The 20,648-nt window shown below is 41.1% G+C and overlaps 2 protein-coding genes across 4 annotated transcripts; one reads left to right on the top strand and one right to left on the bottom strand.

The window, feature by feature from the left end:
• The first annotated feature begins 1,339 nt into the window (after positions 1 to 1,339).
• LOC106963585 (very-long-chain enoyl-CoA reductase-like) lies at positions 1,340 to 8,086 on the top strand. The gene is made up of 11 exons (XM_015058583.1): positions 1,340 to 2,071; positions 2,631 to 2,682; positions 2,841 to 2,885; positions 2,992 to 3,095; positions 4,998 to 5,113; positions 5,271 to 5,376; positions 5,810 to 5,882; positions 5,967 to 6,010; positions 6,105 to 6,162; positions 6,275 to 6,363; positions 6,685 to 8,086. Exons 1-11 carry the CDS (start codon positions 1,904 to 1,906, stop codon positions 6,856 to 6,858), a joined length of 1,029 nt encoding a protein of 342 aa, XP_014914069.1. The 5' UTR covers positions 1,340 to 1,903; the 3' UTR covers positions 6,859 to 8,086.
• A 144-nt stretch (positions 8,087 to 8,230) lies between these two features.
• Positions 8,231 to 16,111, bottom strand: samd1a (sterile alpha motif domain containing 1a). 3 transcript variants are annotated; one of them, XM_015058581.1, is made up of 7 exons: positions 15,455 to 16,111; positions 12,746 to 13,100; positions 12,207 to 12,340; positions 12,041 to 12,101; positions 11,031 to 11,106; positions 9,500 to 9,614; positions 8,231 to 9,402 (listed from the first exon to the last, which is right to left on the bottom strand). In XM_015058581.1, exons 1-7 carry the CDS (start codon positions 15,815 to 15,817, stop codon positions 9,256 to 9,258), a joined length of 1,251 nt encoding a protein of 416 aa, XP_014914067.1. In that variant the 5' UTR covers positions 15,818 to 16,111; the 3' UTR covers positions 8,231 to 9,255. The 3 variants fall into 3 exon arrangements, with proteins under 3 accessions (XP_014914067.1, XP_014914066.1, XP_014914068.1); XM_015058580.1 differs by having other exon boundaries at positions 12,207 to 12,343; positions 15,455 to 16,097; XM_015058582.1 differs by lacking the exon at positions 15,455 to 16,111 and adding an exon at positions 13,499 to 13,843 and having other exon boundaries at positions 12,207 to 12,343.
• Between the last annotated feature and the right edge of the window lie 4,537 nt (positions 16,112 to 20,648).

Here is a 20,648-nt window from a genome sequence, read left to right as displayed (position 1 = left end):
ACAACAATAAGCTCACCGTTGGCAAGTTCATACAAGAGTCTCTGGTGAGACACGTGTGGCTGAGTCAAATGGCTGAATCACCTCCTCCGTCTGCAGTCACGTTCTCAGGTCCTGCTACTGACCGCATAGTTCAGGTGTGTTGAAGCAAAGATACATCTAAAATTAGCGGAGTCTTACAACTCTGACATCATACTACCTTTTATTGTAATGTGTCACCATGACCTCTTCCCTTTTAAGTTTTCTTAAGCTGGAGAAATAACAAAAATGTCTTGATTTTTAAAGAGGCGGTATTATGTATTTCTCAGGAACACAATGAAGTAACTATGTTACCTTCAGGTGTTATAAAAATGCTGTGTATGTCAAACCTGACTTACTGTAAAGAAAGTTGACTTTGCATTTTGATGCCTTGAAATTGGGCCTCTATCGCCACCGTCAGCACTTCATCACAACAATGCTCCTCCCTTTCACCTCTGTATTTACGAGTTTTGGACTTAGAAATACTTCTCAGCAGACGCATAGTTCCACCAGGTGTTTGCTAACTGCTGCTGCTGCTAGTCTGGAGGAGCTGAGTGGGGTGGTTGCCACAGGAGAGTCAAGGATTTCTTGAAGGTGTGTAAAAGAATCAAAGCAACACACCGGGAGGGTTTTAGATAAGGAAATAATATTATAAAATGATACAAAGCCCCGAAAAGTCAATTTTACATAATACCACCTATTTAAAAACCTTAAAGCTCATTACCAAACTGCACTCAGTTCATGGCCATTTTAAGATACATCTATCAAGAGGTCACTGAAAACCGCTTTTATTTAGCTTTTTTTTTTTTTCTCAGAAAGTGTTCAAGTTTCCTTTTAATTTAAAAACAACCTATAACTCAAACTTGTTTGCTTGAGTACAGAAATCAAGAATTAAAAAAAGAAAAACAAGAAAACCCCTTTAGTTAGCACTCTGCATTTTCAACTTTCTTTTACCAAGTCCACAAAAATGTATCATATTCATCCAGTCTTCAGATTTCTTGCTCCTTTTAGTCTTTGACGACCATTAAGCGTGACACAAGAATGTTTCTCATCAGAGACTCAACGAGAGCGGATACTACTGTTGTTTACTGCCTGGTTGTACAGCTCGAGCCTGTTATAAATAGAGAGTAAAATACAGATATGCAGCTGGCTATGTGAGCTGATGCGCTGACCCTGTGTGATGAAAGGTATCTCTGATCTCCTCCCAATCAGCATTTTCTCCACTCTCCTCCCACCACAAAGCTTTCAGAGATGATTTAACACAGAGCTCCAGAGATGAACACGTTGTCTTTGTTCCAGAGTTTCAGGAGAAGAGATTGCCAGCTCCATGGGTGGTCTCAAGGTGGGGTGGGGCTGGGGCACCATGTGTTGGCAGATGGAGATTTTGCAACCAAGTGTACAGCAAAACAGACAGGATATGTGTTTTACAAGTCTAATGAGGGCGTATTGGCATGTGTCACTGAGTGGAGCTTCATGCGGCTTCCTGAGGTTACCAAGCCGGTGCTGAGCGAATCGGGCGACTTATATTTAGCCTTGCAAATGGTGCACTGTGGATTATGTCTTGGTGCTCTCCAGTTTCGTCTTCGGTGCGTTTTGTTTCATGCAAGGACTGTGGATGTCCATGAGGCTGCTGCTCAGGTACTGAGCAGGTCTGTCTCATAGTCTCTTCTTTTTCCATTTAAACTCCATCTCCTTTCTGAACTCTGGAAGAGGCTTTTTATTTTTGATTTTGTTTTATGTCTTTTCCACACTGAGACAGCTTCAGTTTGGATCCTAAGATTTTGCAAGACAAACTGTAGCCTGGAAACTTTTTACTTTTTAGTGTAACTAGGACGTCACAGTTTTCTTCACTGTATTTTTGGAGTTTTGTCTCAAACACTATCGTATCATGGATATTCTAGCCTTAGAAGCAAAAAGCCAAAATGGAGCAGAAGCTGAAAAGAAGCCTACACCCAAGCCAAAGCCAAAAGCGCCCAAGAAGACTAAAAGGATTGTTTACTTTGAGGTGGAGATCTTGGACTTGAAGACTAAAGAGAAGCTGCTGTTGCTGGACAAGGTGAGTCTTATGTTCTGTGCTGTTAATAAGTTTAGGGATATTCTGATTCTCACTGCAGCTATAAATCTTTTCAGGTCAGATATTTTTGAATTATTACTCATTAAGTGACCGTGTTCTTATGAGCTGCGCGTCCAATGAGTGTAAATAAGTTTAGGGATATTCTTATTGTCATTGCAGATATGCATCTTTACGAGTCAACTCTTTTGAATTAAACTGAAAAGGTTTGAGCACAAGTGTTATTTCACAAATAAATCCCTAATAATCCACTCGTTACCTGACTGTGTCATTATCAGTTACGTGTCTATTGAGCAAGCGTTGCATTTAGGAGGTGAGAATTCCCTTTTCATCCCTGAAGAATGATCTATTCCAGCTACAGCACATGCCTGTGCTGCATGTCATGAAGATAGACCGACATGATAAGCCGCTTGCATAAACATGCTGTGGGTTACTGGTAATGAAAAAAAGCCCACAGGTATAAAACAAGTGTAATTTATGTTGAATTTTAAAGGCACGCTGTGACAGTCATGTTGCATGCATGTTCTTTATCTCCACATTCTAGGTGGAGCCAACAGCCACAGTTTTGGATATTAAATCCTTGTTTCACAAATCGTGTAAGTTTATCATTCACAGTGTTGGTTATCGGAAATTATGCTCGTAGCCAAATCGGTGTATAAACAATTTTTTTTTTTAATATTTCTTTTAATATCCAGAATACCAAGAGTAAAGCCCACACTGTGTTTTTTTTTATTTATTTTTTTTTATTTCTCAGATCCAAAGTGGTATCCAGCCAGACAGTCTCTACGTTTGGATCCAAGTACATCTGCATGCTTTTCATCCTGTTCTCTCATGAATGCACAGTCACTTGTTGGAGAGTATTTGGATAGTATAATGATATATTGTCTGATTATCAATTGTTTCAGAGGCCAAGTGTCTCAGGGACGAGGAAGTCCTCCAAACGCTACCTGTGGGAACCACAGCCAGCTTTTATTTCAGTGACATGGGACCCCAGCTCACATGGGGAACAGTAAGGCCACACAAATACACTCAATGTTTTTGACTATTTCAAGGGGGAAATGTCAATCATAGCCACTCTGCATTGCGTTAGGTGACCAAAAAAGTTTAAGCTTGTTTTTGCCCGACCAAAAGAGCTTTCTTCTTCACTTAATTGGATATTTGTTTTTTCCAGTATGCAAGATCTTCTATCTAATCTGTTTCTCGGCAGCTTTTTTTCGTCGTCATGAAGTGTTGCACATAACTGAACGGCAAAGCCTAAAGAGAGAGATTTTCACCTCATTTTTCAAAGCGTTGAATCCGCTTCAGTAGTCCCCTAACATTCATGTGCTTTAAATATAAACCGACACCCTCAGTACCTCCTGAGCATAAATACCAGTCTGCAGAGACAGATAGAGGTGATTTGCTGTCGTTCACGCTCCCTCCCACCCCCTACACTGCGTGTTCTCTCCAGCAGGACATATAATCTCATGGCCCCATTTCTGCCAAAGGTGTTTATCCCTCTGACCTCTCACTTGCCTTTTACTGTGCCTCATTATTCACCCTTACCTACACTGTTCTTTCATCCCCCCACGCCCCCGACTTGCCCCAGCCGAAACCACCAGGTGTTACCGGTCAGGCAACCTGAGCCGAGGCTCCTCCTGGAGGTGCTGACTCAGGAATCTGTTCTCACTGTCAGAAGAGATGCTCCGCTTGATCGTATAAGCGCTACAAGTTGTAAGATTTGCTTTATAGGTGCATTATTTTGCATTAAATGTGACAGCTCGGAGAAAGTAGGGCAACTGCTTCTGCGCTGAGGTGCCACGGTAAAACGAGCTCCTGGAGAAGCCAAGGCCTTCACTGGTGTCGGTTACATGTTAGGTCTCCTTTTGGCAGATATTTTACACCGCCAACATTCCTTTCAGATATCCGGTATTTAAAGTTTCCTGGTGACTAAGTTTCATACAGTGCTGTGCAGGTTTACTGTAAGAGTCAATGGGAGTCGGGTGGCTGTGAACAGAGGTTGAGTTTTGAATCTTTTTAGCCATTTTGGTGTTAATTTGGTGGAATGTTTTTGATCAAACAAAAAGATTCAGCAATGACCTAGTTTCATGTTAGCAGTATAGTTCGATTTAAAATGTTCTTCTGTTTTAAAGAAGTCACTATGCGATAGACTCTAACGAGATTCCCATTACAGATCCTCGACTTTGACCATGTTTAACTCTTTTTCCATTTAGTTACCCTGTTGTTGCTTCAAACCTACCTGGAGGTTTATGTCTGAAAAGGATCTAACCAAAAAAATATATATTCCTGTTAAAGCCACTGTAGCTTTTAGCAAACTGCATGTTTATGTTTGTGATAGTGGGCAGAAGAGGTTCTTTTTTTTCCCTTGAGGTTCCTCCCAGAAATCCTGGTTTTCACCATTGATATTATCTAGTGGTTATGATTCAGGCACAGTGATCCCAAAATGCTACTTTGTACTACAGTGAACTTTGAATATTCTTTTCATATCCCTTATTATTGCCCTCACTGTGACTGTTAGAAAGGTAAATATGGGTCCTCATTCAGCTTAAAGACCTGAAATAGGCTTTGTTTAAACAGAAAAAATATTAATTATTAATTAGAAGTTCCTGGAAATTATGAACAGCTTAAAAAGTCAAGCATATATATACATTTAAAAAAAATCTTCAATTAAATTTAAATATTATTAGAGGAACTACCTATTTCCTAGCAGATGTTTTTGTTTTTCCTTCTGAATAACTAGGCTAAAACTTTTGTACTATAATATGCTCCTGCAATAAAATATCCATCCAATAAAATAAATATCCATTTATTTTTAATGGATATTAAAAAAATAAATGGATATTTATTTGCATCAATAAATGTGGCCAGCACATTATGCATATAATAAACCGTCTGTGATTTCTCATTTCAGGTGTTTTTAGCCGAATGTGTTGGTCCGTTGATTCTTTACCTGATGTTCTACTTTCGCCTTCCCTTCATTTACTCTCCAAAGTATGATTTCACCAGCAGCAAGCACTGGGTTGTACAGTAAGTTTCAATTAGTTCGTTTCGTCCAGTATCTTAATCTTTTGCCCAAACATAACAAGTCCCAACTCAGGTGCCAGTATGATGTTTAGTCCTGATTTAAAAGTTTAAATCATAACCAAATACATATATATCTGTGTGTGTGTGTGTTCTGTTGCAGCTTGGCCTGCATGTGCCACTCCTTCCACTACATCAAGAGGGTTGTGGAGACTCTGTTTGTCCATCGCATCTCCCATGGGACCATGCCTCTCAGAAACATATTTAAGGTGAAGCTATTTTATGCTCAAGTGAGCTTACAGCTTGACTCAGACCACTTTGCTTGTTTTCTGTTTTCTCATGACCGGAGTTACATTTTCAATTTTATGACCTATGTTGGCCTTGACATTACTTTTCTTCTGCAATCTTAAAATTGCAGTTTCATGTCACTTTTTGTGATTCCCCACCACGCCCCCTAGTATTAAAGTGGAGATCAAATAGTTACCCAGTGAGAACTGTGAGAAAATATTTAGTATGCATCCGGGATAAATGTCTTTTAAATTGTATGGCATGGGTCAAACTTTCTGGGTTTTCTTCCTCCAGCCTCTGATAGGCTAATTATTAACAGCCCCTCCTCGAACACGCTGCTGTCTTGTTTGACATTTAATAAAAATAAATTTTTATTAAATGGACTCTATAAATAAAGCTTGCTTTCTCTTCCAGAACTGTGGCTATTACTGGTGCTCTGCGGCTTGGATGGCATATTACATCAACCATCCACTCTACACTACACCCCGTAAGAGCTGACCACTGCAATATTTGCTTTTCCACATCAAGCAGAGTTGATATCGTTGGTCGTTTCTCTTTAAAACACTTCTAGATTACGGGCAGCAGCAGGTGAACGCTGGGCTTTACATTTTCCTGGTAAGTTTTGGTTTTGATATCCTGCAAATGTTAAATCAGTTGAACTGGAACTTTATTTTATTCTCATCATATGATTTCTCTACGACGACTAAAGTTCTGCCAAGTAGGAAATTTTTCAATCCACATCGCACTGCGTAACCTCAAAGCTCAAGGTAATCTTTTTTTTTTTTTTTTTGTGCAAATATTTATAAATATGTCTTTCTTTATTCTGTTTATTTTTGGGGGGTTTTCTCAAACTAATCAGAAATGTTCTCTTTATTTCAGGCTCAAAAGTCAAGAAAATACCTTATCCAACAAAAAATCCCTTCACATGGATTTTTTGGCTAGTCTCTTGTCCCAACTACACATATGAGGTAAGGAGCTACATTTATCAATATTTTTACGCTGTCGCTTTAAGAAATGTGCTTTATTTCAGATAATTTGCATTGAGTGGTAAATGTTTTTTACGTAGTTGAATGTTAAAGAGGTGGGGAACAATTTTAAGAACAATTTAACTCACATCAAGTGCTTTAAATTGAGCTAGTTAGCAAATTTTAACACGAAAGGGAATGAGATATTTCTATGTGCCTTTATCTGTGTGAACAATATGTGCTGTTGCTGCCACCTATTGGTAAAATGCACAACATGCTCTGTTAGTACTAACCCATCTGTGTGTGTAAACTTCTCACTGGCAGCTGGGATCCTGGATTGGCTTCACGGTGATGACCCAGTGTGTGCCCGTGGCGTTCTTCACCATCGTGGCCTTCGTCCAGATGACCGTGTGGGCTAAAGGCAAACATCGCAGCTATTTAAAGGAGTTTAGAGATTATCCCACCCTCCGCTCATCCATACTGCCCTTCATCCTGTAATACAGTCTGACGAGGAGAACCGTCATTCCTGCGCACATCCATGAGGTTAGGGGCGTACAGGTGCATCTCCATAAACTAGAATACCACAAAAGAGCTCATGTGTTTCAGAAATCCAATCCAAACACTCGAATGTAGATTCGTGCAGCTCTGACTGTGGACTTGAGAAAACAGCGGACCAACATCAGCAGATGACACGGCTCTCTAAATCATCACTTGTACTGTGAAAACATCACATTGGACCTCAAATGGCTCAGGAGTGGCTTAACACAACGAATTCAACAACTGTAGCTCACGTCTATGAGACGTCTGTGTGTGGCACCAACTCCAGCTGCAGCAAATCTCCCCCATGGCCTTAAACAGTCAAAAATAAAAATAAAAAGGTTCATCAAAAATGCCACTATCATTGTTGCTTGTGCACATTTTTCCACCACATTTTTTCCTTTCGCTCAACTTTCCCTCTATATGCTTGGATAGAGCACGCTGAATGGCCAGCTTCTTTTGCTTACCCTCCAGTGACCATAGTATTTGAATTTGCTTAGGCAGTGAAGTTTGGTTTTTCATACAGTACGAGTCAAAGTAAGGAATTGAGATACATTTATCTGTGACAGATTATATATGAACTTTAGTTTTAATTGTTGAACACATTTAGCAAACTAAGCTTTTTAATAGTGTTCTAATTTAAGGAGATGCACTGTAAATGCGTATTGGTCATTTTTTCCCCTCTGGCTGTTGGACTTTTATGGGCAAATAAAGGCAGCAAATTGCAGTAAAGTCTTACTATGAAGTGTGTAATTTAGTGAAATGTGTCATTTTGTATTTTGCTACTTTTAAGTTTTAAGATGCCCATTACAAATTGCTCCAAATATATTTATGTTTATAGAGAGAGAGAGAGACATGTGGAAAACAGAGTGACCCCTTCTTGATTTTTAATTTTGAATGTTTATTGCACTTCATTGTTTCATGTTCTGAAAACACTGAACATGAAAGAAAGAAAAAGAAAGTAAGTAAGAAAAAAGAAAGACAGAAAGAAAGAAAGTCAGGAAGGGGGCAAGCACTTTTTCATACTACTGTATAAACTTTTTTTAAAAATTGGACACTTACCCTTAAGGTGGGAAATGAAGTAACTAATTTTGTTAGTTTAACCGATGGCAGCCTGGAGCTGCCAACGCGACTAAATGTTAGACCGATACTTCCCTGATGCAAATTTTCCAATATTTTTCAGAAAAAAGAAAAAAAAAGAGCAGAAATTTGTTCAAGCAAAATGTTTGTTTTCAAAGTTTGAAGCATTTTCCTAATTGATGCAATGAAACTGTTTTTTTTTTTTTTCCCCAGAGAGGTTCTAAGTAAATAAACAAACCAAAAATCAACCAACTGAGAGAGATGAGCTTTATTTTCCAACTCTGGAAGAATTGTTTCATATTACAGATAAAAAGGGGAGGGGGTTACACTTGAGATGAAGACTACATAATATGGAATGTTACACAGTTCAACTGGCCATAAAAACACAACGCCAGGACAGACCAAATGTAAACAAACAACATAAAATATTGCATTTCTTAAAGTTATCCGTAAACAGTCGCTTAGCAGCTCTGTTGAATCTCAAACTACACAACCAGCAAGAGCAGCGGTTCTTGCAACATTATTACTTTGTTTTGCTTGAATGTAAGAGCACATTATATTGGGCTGCATATTTTATGGTCACTTACACCTTGGACTATCCCCCCGCCCCCAAGTCAATCTGTATCGTTAGACCACAATCATTTATAACTAAGACTGAACAGATAGTAAAAACACATTAAGGGTTATATCTCAGTGTAGCAGAGACAAGGAGGCAATAATCCACTCCAGCAGCTACCGGTGGAATGGGAAGTCAGGAATGAGACTAAGTTTTAACGCAGACACATCGACTTTGACGCTTAGATCTCATCACATGGCGACGGCTGGTGTGCTTAATCTTCTTTGTGACCTTCAGTTTTAAATCATATGGAAAGTTGACGGGAAGACGCCCCAACCTGTGGCAGCAACGCGCCACAACTCAGCCATGTCCGCCTGGTGCAGCTCTGTTTACCGTCTGCTACCCAAAAAGTTTCGTTCTTGCAGAAAGGTCAGCGCCGCTCCGCTTAAAACAGATTTTGCCTGCAGCTGTCTTTTGTCTCCAAAGGGGCCACAGGGGTGAAATGAAAACCGTTTGAAAAACCAAAGACCACAATGAGAGGTAGGATGACTGTCTTTCAGTTTCTGGTCGTTCTCACAGTGAAGCCGAATTCCACTGCAGCCTGTCCCACTCCACGCACCTTCTATTTATATATATGAAGGCGGGCAGTGGGGTCCAGATGGTAGAGGGACTGCATGCATGGTTTAGTTCATACAGCATCGTCTGTCGTGCCGATCGTCCCGTCAGATGTCGTCGCATTCCAGGAAGTGGGTCCTCTGCAGCACCTTGACGTGGCGCTCGTAGATTTTGAGGGCCGGGCCGAGTCGGATGGACAGGCCCGTCAGGACGTCGCTGCGCTGCATCAGGAGGAGAGACTTCCCGTCGATTTCCTGTTGAGGGGAAACCAAAACGCGTGAAAAATATTCTACCTCGGTGTTACCGGATGATGGGAAGTTACGGCCTTTTTGCGCCCTGAACTGAACCAACCTGTGTTCGGAAAGCAACGGCCTGCTCTGGAAAGCCTGCCGCTGAAAAGTAACTGGCCACATCTGCCACAGTCCACTGCAACAAGTTCTGGTTCATCTTCTCCAGTTTCACCGAGCTGCAGAAAGACGGAACACAAACGACTTCAAAAGTAATCACTCAAAACTTCACTTTGAGTAGCTTTTTCAAGCTTTCCTTATGGTAGTTTGTGCAAATGACAAGTTTATTAGTTTGTTTTTATTCATAATCAGGTGGACTAAAAATAAAGTCTTCAAAGGCTTGTTTCTCATTAACACAAAGCTGCTGTGTGAGGTGATGTCAGTGGGCGTAACAATGCCTCATTGAAAGACCCATTAACACATGAAAGAGGATGTTTACGGAACTGCGTCTCCATTAGAGGGAAACTAGCTTTACATCTTGAGGCAGCCACCCATTACCCATCAACTCTGGATAAGCCTGAGTCTTCAACGTCTTCAGGTGGTAACTGAAACACCACGATGTTGAAGGGGAAAGCTTTAAACCCAGAGCTCTGTGTGTTAGGTGAGGCGAAACGTGAAATTATGGCGACTTTGTTCGATTTTAAATACGGAGCGCAGCACAAGGATTCATTCTTCTTAAACTATCCCCACATTTTGTCACAACGCAGCCACAAACTGCAACTCTAATAATCACGTGTGTTGGAAAAGTAGTACTTCTTCGAACGCCGCTGTCCCATGGCGGTGGCAGCATCATGCCGTCGAGATGGTCAGAGTTGATGGAAAGATGAATGAGATAAATACAGGGCAATCATATAGGAAAACCTGTTAGATTCTGCAAAAAACATATGCCCACAACAGTGATTGACACATTGAGGTGAAATCATAGTCATGTGCTGGAATGGCTCAGTCAAAGTCCATACATAAATCTAACAGAGAATCGGCGGCAAGACTTGGGGGGATGGGAGGGAGAGAAGAAGAAGATATTTTCTTTCTATCTAATCTGATTGAGCTGCAGGCTATTTCGCAAACAAGAGAAAGACAAATTTTCTCTCTCTAGATGTGCAAATCTGGTAGACACACCCTAGAAGACTTGCAGCTGTAATTGCAGGGAAAGGAAGTTTTACAAAGCATCCACTCGGGGCGCCGCATAAGAATACATGCCACGCTTATGGTTTATACTGGTGAAAAACGTTAGACATAAATAATTTCTCTTCCAATTAACAGCTACGCTTTCCTGTTTGTTGGTCCGTCATAAAAACCCGTTGATGTTTTGGTTGTGACAATGTGGAAAAAAACCTCAAGGAAGAATGAATACCTTTGGTATAGCTGAAACCTGTTCAGTGTTTGAGAAACTTATTTTTGGAAATGTAAGTTTGTCTGTGAAATGCCAGAAGATATGATACTGCAACACAAAAGTCTTTGTACATTCTGGAATTTATATTTCCTACTTGTTAAAAGGTGGAAAGTACTAACATTAAAGATTTTGTAGGAAGTTAGCTTATCATGAGTGACTGAATAATGTATCTATAGATTTAGAGTAGCAGCAGGATACTCACACTTCATCACCTGTTCCACCATTGATGAGACCGCCGTCAGCCGCTGTGTAGGGCGCCTCGAGCTTCTGGAGCGTACCTGTAAACAAAAACAAGCTTCATTATTCTATGAAACTGTAACTTGTTCGCTATTCTTTTTACTTATATATGTGCCAGTTTGGTCATCTGAAGACAAATCAGTTCTGTTTGATATGAATATTTTCCAGGAAAACAAATCTATTCTACAATATGTAATGGTATTCATTTGTGAGATGAAACGTTAACTAGAAAAGATGTCTTTCTGTTTTTTTTTTTTGTTTTTTTTTTTTTTTCCCCATGCATCTAGTTTTCTGTACAGAAGCCTCTGCTGTCATGGTATGATGTGTTTTTCTATTAGAGATGGTTCACGGTTCAGTACAGAGAGGGCTTGGTGAATGATGCATCTCCTAACTGGGCCTGTCTATTTGAACAACACCGATGATGGGCTTCATGCTGCTTGGCATGCATGAAACACATGACAGGGATCCATAAGCATCTTTCAGCGGGACGCTCCTACTGGGCAAACAACAGAAGCGTTAACATATAGAGCCGTGGTGTCTGTGGTGGTAGAAATGACTGGGTGCTGTCCATTTCTAATATGTCATTTGTCCACAAATGTCCCCATAAAAACTAGTAAGAAAACTCACTTCACGGGTTTTAAATGATAAAACAATGTCCTTTACCAAAAACCGTAAACTGTTAGGAAACGTGCAGCATGTCAGTAGCAAAGAAGAGAAAAATAACTTGGTCTAAACAAAGACCATCTGGATGGAAAGTAGCAGGACAAGCTTGCAAAGAACTCAAAAAATCTTGAGCAAGCCTTCAGGCAAACAAAAACCAAATGACAACCAGAGATAGATTTTAAACGCAGACTTTTATCAAAATTGACATTTTATTATGAAATCACTTTCCAAGTTAGTGAGCAGTACAGAGACAAAAATGTTTTAATTAAAAAAGAAAAAAAAACAAAAACAAAAAAAAAAACTAACACTCACCGTTTTCAGGGGGTGGAGACACCGTTTGTAATCTTCCATCAGAGACATTCCTGACTTCATCCTGTTAGCCAAAATGAATGAATTCAAAATGAAAACATCAAGTAAAACCCCAGCTGGAAGAATGCAGACGCTATCTGACACAATAAGCAGATGGCAGGCCGGTTACCGGGCGTGCCGCAGAGTCGGGTACCAACTGGTCAGATGAGAGGCTGCTGCTGTCCTCCCTGCTTTCTGATTCTTTCTTTCCGTTGGTTAGAGCGCTGGGGATCGTCGTTCCAGAGTGGTCCGCTGGCTTCAGCTCTACTGCAAACACAGGGTTAGAAAGCAGCTGTTCACCCATCCATCACTATCCTACAAGGACCAACTTTACCCTAAAGATTACCTGTAGCATAGAGCAGTGCTGCCAAGAGAGCGGATTAAATGAATCCTAAATAACTGGTGAGAGAACTTAACCTGTGTAAACATCTCACAAATGCATCAGTTCCTCCCACAGCTCTGCATCTGGCTTTACTGCATTTCTGCTGTAAATATCCAATAATTAATCATAGCTGCTTGAAAGCTCCCATCACAGCTTGGAATCCACTGCAAAGCTTAGTGTAAGGCCACAGATGAAACAATATTAGAGTGCCCAAAAAAAAAACAATAAAAAAAAACAATAAAAACACCGGCAGCCCACATCCATCCCGAGTCTCGCAGTGTGGATACCTTTGTCCTTCTGCATTCCTGGGTGCTGGCGCTCCACTGGGCTGACAGCTGAATCATAAGCCCATTCATTGTGTGTTAGGACCGCGGGGCTGGAGGGGGGCAAGGAGTTGGGCCTCTCGCCTGGCTTCTGGGACGCGGCACAGTCCAGAGCAGAGCCAGCGCTGCAGTTGGGGCCAGAGCCAGGCCGGGAGCCGGAGGGGGAGCAGGGAGCAGAGGCGGCCCGTACGGGGGCACACTGCACCGAGGCTCCTTCACGATGGGGGCTGGGAGAAGGTCGGTCCTGCCCATCACGGCTCTCCTCTGCCCCCTCCTCGTCAGGATTGCTGTCTGTGTCCATAGCCATAGAGGTGTCACCCTGCCACACACAATCATGTAAGATTTCCAAATTTCATTTATTTAGAAACAATTATTCTTCACCATTCAAACCTTTTTGAAACTTAAACACTTTAAAAAGTGAAAAGACGTTTGAGCGGGACTGACTGTATGTTGGTGTCACATCATAAAAATAAAAGCAACATGCTCATACTGACGTTGCAATTTGGTAAATGATTGCCTCTGAGTGCCTCTAGTCTGCGCGTCCTGCCATTGCAAACGGGTTACCGTCCGTGAAAACGTGATTACAACGCGGTCTGGTGGACGATAACTAGTTTTACCATCTGTGCTCATCACTTGTACTCGGGCAAAGAGAAGATTTTTTTCCCTTTTTCTTTCTTTTATTTTCCTCGATGGCGCCCTGGGAGGAAAAAAAATTACCTTGTGTGCGACTGCGTGTCCTATACCCAGCAGTCGTGCACAAGAGCGCATTAAAGCCCGCCCCGCTCCTGTGGAAAGAGCCGCTTCTGTGGAATTCACCCCACAGGATCGCATTTTGCACAACTTTCACTCAAAAGCGCCGTCAAAAGCATCGCGATTTCGGGATCTGAACTGGGATGTTTCGCACCAGCCGCTTCGCTCGGCGTGCCCACCCTCTCCTTGTTTTAGAGGCCTTGTTGAGCGGTAAAATTAATAACACACGGGGAGCACGAAAAGGGCCGACGGAAGGCGTTTTATCCTCTCTCAAATTTCCTCCAAAGTGCGCATGGAGTTGGAAGCCGAGGCAAATACCTCGCCATTGTGTCTGAGGGCTTTTCCCCAGTCGCGGCTCAAAACATCCGCACAATAGAAATAAACGCGAGGTTTTCAACGAAGCTCTCCGATCAGCGTCAGCAGACGACTCGATCGCCAGCCCACTTTGACTTTGCAGCGGGTCAACAGTTTAGTGTAAAAACGAGCCAGCGCAAAGAAATGAATCCGTTATCGGACACCCAGGCACCTACATCCGCAAGCCCCGCATTGCAAGATTATCAAACAGCAGCCTTCTGGTCGCAGTGACCAGCCGCATTCGGGTTTTTTTTTTGTTGTTGTTTTTGTTTTTTTTGTTTAAACGACACACACGTCTTTCAGAGAACAAAGTCAATTTTGATCTCGGCTTAACCCAAATCGGATGGGCGCATCCGCCATCTAGCGCCAGGAAAACAGTTTGCGATCGCTTTTAGTTTACAGCCGCCGGTTCCTGCGCGTCAAGCGACTTTGCTTTGATTTGACTCAAACGTCATACTGCAAGTAGTTGTCAGAGATTTTTAGAACAAGAGGGGGAAAAAAACAACATATTGTGCACAGGACGGAAGGAACCACAACGACAGTCAACGCACGTCTTGGACGTGACCGGGTTTGGGAGGCTGTCCGAAAATGGATCTAGGGGTTCGACTTTATGCACCGTGTAGAAATTCCCCATCCCATTACGGGAAATAGAAATACAACCAAATTACAAAATAATGATTTATCATTGCGTATATTCTGTTGGTCACTTTGTTGCACATAGTTATGGATTTAATCATCGTTTTATAAACACAAGCCCTGGCGACCGACCGCGAAAATATGTTTGGCCACATGGTGCAATCCACCATCGGTAGTGTTTCAACTCGTTTCCAGACATTAAAAAAAAAAAATCAACGATCAAACGTCCCGTCGTCCCCGATCAGGCTCCTACATCCGCGGTGTTCGACACTTTTTCCCCCACCTTTACCCACTCCCATATGATAAGCGTGAGTCAATAACAAGCATTTCCAGCCCAAATAATTCAAAAATAAAAGTCTATTTAGTTAGAGTCTATTTGAAAGCCATTATTTTGAAGGCTGCATCAGTCTACTTCCGGTCTAACTGTAACCCGTTTCTCCCCCTTTCGCTCAACGCCGAGTTTGTGGCTTGAAAAGCGCTTTTGCCCCCCCTCTCCCCCTCCCCGCCTGCTGTAAATGGAGGCTGGGATTGTTGCGGGCGGACCAAACGGGAGAACTTTATGATTGTTGTCCGTTTTTAAACCGTCTGCGCAGTTGTTCTAACGTGCTTCTTTAGCAACCGGCGCAGCATGAAATGTAGCACGCTCGCACAAGCTACACGCGCACCTTCTTTTCTTCTCCACCTCGGCAGCGCTCGAGCGAGCTCCAACCGCCGCTCCCCGTCTGCGGCACTTTTTGGGTGCACTTGCAAATCACTCCCCTCACCACTCCCCTTCTACTAACAAAAAGAGGAGCTTTTCCACCATTTTTTTCACCCCCCCAACTGCACAATGTCTGTTTTAACTTCCACCTGTACGTTTTGTGTGATGTGACATGACAATGACATGTAAACCACGTTAACCGTGGCTTCCCCCCTGCATCGGGTCTGCATTACCTCCAAATCCTCCTCGTCCTGGTCCACGGCACCGAAAGCGCTATCCCCATTGCTCAGGTCGGAATGACTGGCTTCTTCCATCGCGCTCCGTCTCGCAGCCGTGGCTAACGAAACATCGTCTTTCTTTCTGCTCCGCCGCTGAACCTTGGCGGCGTTCCGGTAGGAGATGGAGCCCTTGTAGTTAACTTTGAGCACGGTTTGCTCCTGGATCAGTTTCTCCAGTTCCGCGCAGGTTCGGTCTGGCTCGGACCCGTGTCGCCTCCGGACCATTCGGCAAATCCTCTCCAAGTCCGGCCGGGCTTTTCGAGACCGCAGCGAGTCGATAGTATCCAAAATCCACTCGCGGTACTTGGATTCGGACATCTTTTTTTTCCTCGCTTTTTTTCTCCCCTTCTACCTAAGTGCGTCAAGCTTGAACGGCACACACGGCGATTTTTCGTGAGTCGCGGTCCGAGCCCCACTGAGAAGCGGAAACCTCGCTCTACGCCTCCTGCGTTTGCGTGTGCGCTTAAGGTGGACTGACTGAGTTGGAGCGAAAAGTTTCACTCCAGAGGCCGCTTTTAAGGTGGAATTTGCTGTCCTGGACGGGAGCGAGCGCCCGCGCCAGGTTTCTCTCGGCCCTTTTGTGAGTGCATTAAGAGACATTTTGTGTACAACTTTACTTAAAGGAGAGGTGGTCACTAAAGAAACTGCATTGTTTGGGCAAACTTAAACAATCAAGAGAGAAAATATATATGTATAAGTAAGTCTACTAAGAGTCCAACTAAATTTATGGGGAAAATAGTGGAGAAATATGTATCAGTTGCTCTGGTTTTTGATTAGTTTATATTTACTTTGTTCATGAAACTTGAATCCTGCATAGAACAATCAGTAGAAATGATTAAACACCTCAGATTATGGCTGCTAACATACCTACCAAGCTATATGAGTACTACTAGCAGTTCTACATTTCAGGTCCTTTAAATGCTAATTATATTTCATGTTAAACTCTCTAAAAAAATTTATGTAAAGACTTTTAATTTTTTGAGTTGTATATGTTTTTCTTTCTAAACCTGTGCTAGCCTAGAAGTCCTAAGCAGAAGTTTAGTTCCCATTTTTCTTAGAGCAGCTCTATAAACACAATCAGAAAATCCAATCAGGCTCCAGATAAGAACACAATGATATAATTGCCTATATATTACTGTCTTTTAGAGGATGTGATCTACAGCTTTCACAAAGGCAGTATTTGGTAGCTGCCTTAGTTTTATATCTATATTCACATTCAGTTCCCCTTGGTCATATTTGGTGCATATAAATAAATAAATATGTTTCTATTCTTTCCTGTTTTTCATTTACATCTTTATTACCTTTAGCAAATGGTTCAAACTTACCAAACCACTACTTCATAGCTTAACATATGAAAATATTATGCTGTAAAAGGAATTCCTCCCCACCCCGTTACAGATTTTTTAGTTTTGTCAAAGTTGAATGTTTCAGATAACCAGTGACTCACAATGCTTCAAAGAGTCATGGGCTCAGTTCAGCACTTTGTCCACTGTATTTCTCTTTACTTTTTCTGACTCCTCTTTCTGTGGTACAGGACATTGATCCACTCCTAGTAATCCATTTATCCAAACAACTTGCTTAGCTTAGTTGCTCCAAATTATGTTTTAAAAATTTTAAATATAAAAGTGGAACAACAAATATTCCACTAGTAGAGAATTCTAAAGCTTTAATCACAATATAGCCTCACAAAAGGACAAGTGTCTTAAGTCTTAAGTATTTTTATGAACTCACACTGATACATATCATTATGATTCTTCAGCCATCATGTTTAATTGTCCTGTGGATTAAGATTCAGTGTCTAAACTTAAAACACAATCTTGCTTTCATCTGACAATAACATGTTGCAATATGTTTGTCATGCACTGCCCATCCAGCCAATGTCTTTTTTTTTTTTTTTTTGCAAGTCTTCTTGCTGATAGGTTGGCATCACTTAGGCAACTTCTAATTGTTGCAATACTTACCGGTAACTAGAGACCATTTTTGGTCATTCTGGAGCATACCATTGGTTGAATCCTTGTTGGCAACACGTTGATTTGCTTGATTAGTAGACTTCTATTTTCTTCATAGTTTAATTTTCCATTTTAAAGCATTGGGAAGCTTTTTAGTCAGGCAGCCTGAAATTTTCTATAATTCTTTGTGTTTTCCCATCTGCAGTCAACTATTTCACCAAATAATGTTTGGTGAAATAGAGAATGTCACAATTCTCTACATTTGCTGCTCTCGTCCTTAAATAAAATGCATTTTATACAGAATGAATGCCTCCACAGGTCGAATCCCAGTGTATTATTTGGGACATGCCATGTTCAGTTAATGATTCTACACCTACAGATAGATTTCTTGGCCACGTCAGAATATAATTCCTTCTAAAAACCAGTGATGGTGATGTTGGGCTTAAAGAAAGTTGTGGATATGAGCATATTGGCAGTTGCCCAGGGTGGTATTATAAAGGGGCAACAGTCAGAAAATAAAATCTGATTTATGTTAGTTGTGGACTTAGCAAGTTTCCTACTGCTTTTATGCATGTGCAGAGAAGTAGAGATACCCTGCTTGCTGCTGAGAATAAGGAAGCTAGATTATGTGCATTACTCCCTTGAGCGATTCATGCATGAACCAATACTGGTTGAACTTGCATCATTTTGAACACAACTGTAAGTGTAGCTCACCAAAGGACTTAAGATTTGTGGGAAAAGTGAAATCGGTACCATCCATTTATAAATTTACACACTCCATAAAGAGAAAGATTTCTACAAGCCACACATTTTAGTCTTAACAAGTAAAACTTTATTGGAATGATACATTTTGCAAAATATTACTTTGTTTATATTTTTTTAAACATACTCATTGTGTTCTAAGGGTATCTCTCAAGTTCTCCAGAGGGTAAGATAGTTAAGACTGTCAAAGGCAAAGATATACAGTATTGTTTCCCAAAAAGGTACAATAGACTACACAAGCACTGTACCCAGGTCATGAGGAAAAAAAGGTTGATGTTTTGTTTTTGCTTTTTTTCCTTGTTTTTCTGAAAATACAATTAGAAAATATGAACGCAAAACAGCTCAGATGTAAAAAGTGTTATGCTTGAATAAAGTGTGTGGAAATAGAAGGCAAACAGGAGAAAAAATTAATGTAGCACAGATCAGTCGATAGTGTCTAGCTGGTAAAAAAAGAAGAATGAGACAGCTGACAAAGTTTGTGTGAGAAAAAGTGTAACAAAAAGAAGTTTAATGTCTTTAGTGTCTGGAGTGGATCAAGTCGATTCGTCTTCTATATCTCAAACTCTGATTTAGCTGTTTGTCAGAAAAAAAAAGATGAAAAACTATTACATGTGCTTTCTTTAAAATACAAAGGTATACAGAGTAAGCACAAATTATTGAAACTGATTAGAAAATGCGTGGCAAGTGCTTCATTATTCAGACAAATCATGTCAATGATACGCGGCATAATTTAGTGTAACGTCCAAAAAAAAAAAAAAAAAAAAAAAAGATTATACAGACTGTTAGCTCCAGAAACAATGATTTTTCTCGGAGATGTCTCAGGTCCAGAGGTCTTTCCATTATTCTTCTGTACAACATGCAAGAAAACCAAGCTCACCAAAGAAACACGTGTTATATAAAAAAAAAAAAAAATACACATCAGGTTTCCAAACAGCACTGAAACATCTCCTTACCAAGACATTCAAAAGGTATCCCGTGGTTGATCTCAATTACATTAAGACACTGCCAAACAATTACTCTTGCCTACCGAAATCATGTAGTCACAAACATTCTAAAAATGTCATGTTACGAGACTCTGACAAATAGATTGATGCACATCAAACAATTCACAGAAGCTTCTGCAGTGAGATGGACAAAGTCTAGCACCTCGGGCCAATGAGGGGTAGGTTGGTGAGAGCTTACATCCTTCAAAGCAAAACAGTGGGTTCAGTCAACAAACCAGCACTAAGATTTGGTCTGCGATTGTCTTGCATCCACAGAAATAAACTTGGCAAAAAGGGGACAGCTCCACATCGGCTTCCTTGGTTGAATTTGTAACAAAGGAAGCTGGTAACCAAACAACAACCTCAAAACAACCCTCCCCCCCCAAACAAAAATTTGGCTGGGCAGTAAAAACCATACGACAGTGTTCAAGGAAGAAAAGGGAGAGGAAAAAAAAAATCGAAGTAAAAGCAAGAATATCAACATCAGCGACAGTAATCCGCAAATGTCCGTCCTACAAGTGAAAGCTGAGCAAGGCCCAGTAAGGCTGACGCACTTCACTGGGTCCTCTTCCATGTTCAATAAATCATTAAACGTCATTTTAATATTAAACATCTTATCCATAATCTCAGGTACCTTAGCTCAGATAAATCCTCTGGTTTTCTCTCTTTGAAAGTGATATTGTACAAAAATGCCATGCACGCCGTGTTAAAAAGTTTTGCTACTGTTTTTGCGTATTTATATCCACCATCAGTTACATGTAGACAACCGCAATCTACAGTTGACAAAATTATATCTCGGTTGTACGGCTAAGAGACGATGTCGAAAAGACGGATTTTTCCTATGTGTGGTTATGAAGTATGAAAATTAATCAAACGAATAATCGTCAGGAGTGTGACCACGACGTTAGCAGCTGCTAAACCACGGCTTATTAACCCACCCTAGAGCACTAAATAACACACAAGCACAGAGATTGACATAAAAAGGACAAAATGATCACCAATAGTAGTTGTAAAATGCTCTAATAAATTCATCTAAGAGAAAGACAGACTTAAATGCAGACCTCACGTTTGCTTCTCTCAGGTCCCCCCCAAAGGAATAAGACCTAGATGAAGTTTACTGTGATAAATAATTTTCACTCTGATCAAACAGGTCCCAACTGCTTCGAACGCAAGCAGTTAAGTGCATCATCCACCCATTAATCATGCCACATTGAGCAGACAAAGGCAGGTGCAGACAGGTTTCAAGCTTTCAATCAAATGGCCACGTGGGTCGACATAGCCATAGCCAAAACTCTGCACCGACTAGACACAGTTTTTTCCAACCAGTTGGCATTATGATAGGCACATCTGTTGGACTTGGTATTGCTTGGACAGATTCAGGTTGGAGAGATGGAGGGAAACAGGCTGACAGGATACAACAATCACTCTACGGTTGTTAAAAGCTTGTAGAGTGGG

This window comes from Poecilia latipinna, unplaced genomic scaffold (assembly GCF_001443285.1).
Source record: "Poecilia latipinna isolate Pla-1442-1.1 unplaced genomic scaffold, P_latipinna-1.0 Scaffold1552, whole genome shotgun sequence".
In the NCBI taxonomy this organism is placed as follows: Eukaryota; Metazoa; Chordata; class Actinopteri; order Cyprinodontiformes; family Poeciliidae; genus Poecilia; species Poecilia latipinna.
This window is presented reverse-complemented; position numbering and strand designations above follow the sequence as displayed.

Coding starts and splice junctions, on each gene's coding strand:
- samd1a (XM_015058580.1), bottom strand. CDS start 15,817: ATGTCCGAATCCAAGTACCGCGAGTGGATTTTGGATACTATCGACTCG. Junction 11,107..12,040: donor GTCTCCACCCCCTGAAAACG/GTGAGTGTTAGT, acceptor TTTTGTTTACAG/GTACGCTCCAGAAGCTCGAG. Junction 9,403..9,499: donor CCGTTGCTTTCCGAACACAG/GTTGGTTCAGTT, acceptor TCCCCTCAACAG/GAAATCGACGGGAAGTCTCT.
- LOC106963585 (XM_015058583.1), top strand. CDS start 1,904: ATGGATATTCTAGCCTTAGAAGCAAAAAGCCAAAATGGAGCAGAAGCT. Junction 2,072..2,630: donor AGCTGCTGTTGCTGGACAAG/GTGAGTCTTATG, acceptor TCCACATTCTAG/GTGGAGCCAACAGCCACAGT. Junction 6,163..6,274: donor GCGTAACCTCAAAGCTCAAG/GTAATCTTTTTT, acceptor TCTTTATTTCAG/GCTCAAAAGTCAAGAAAATA.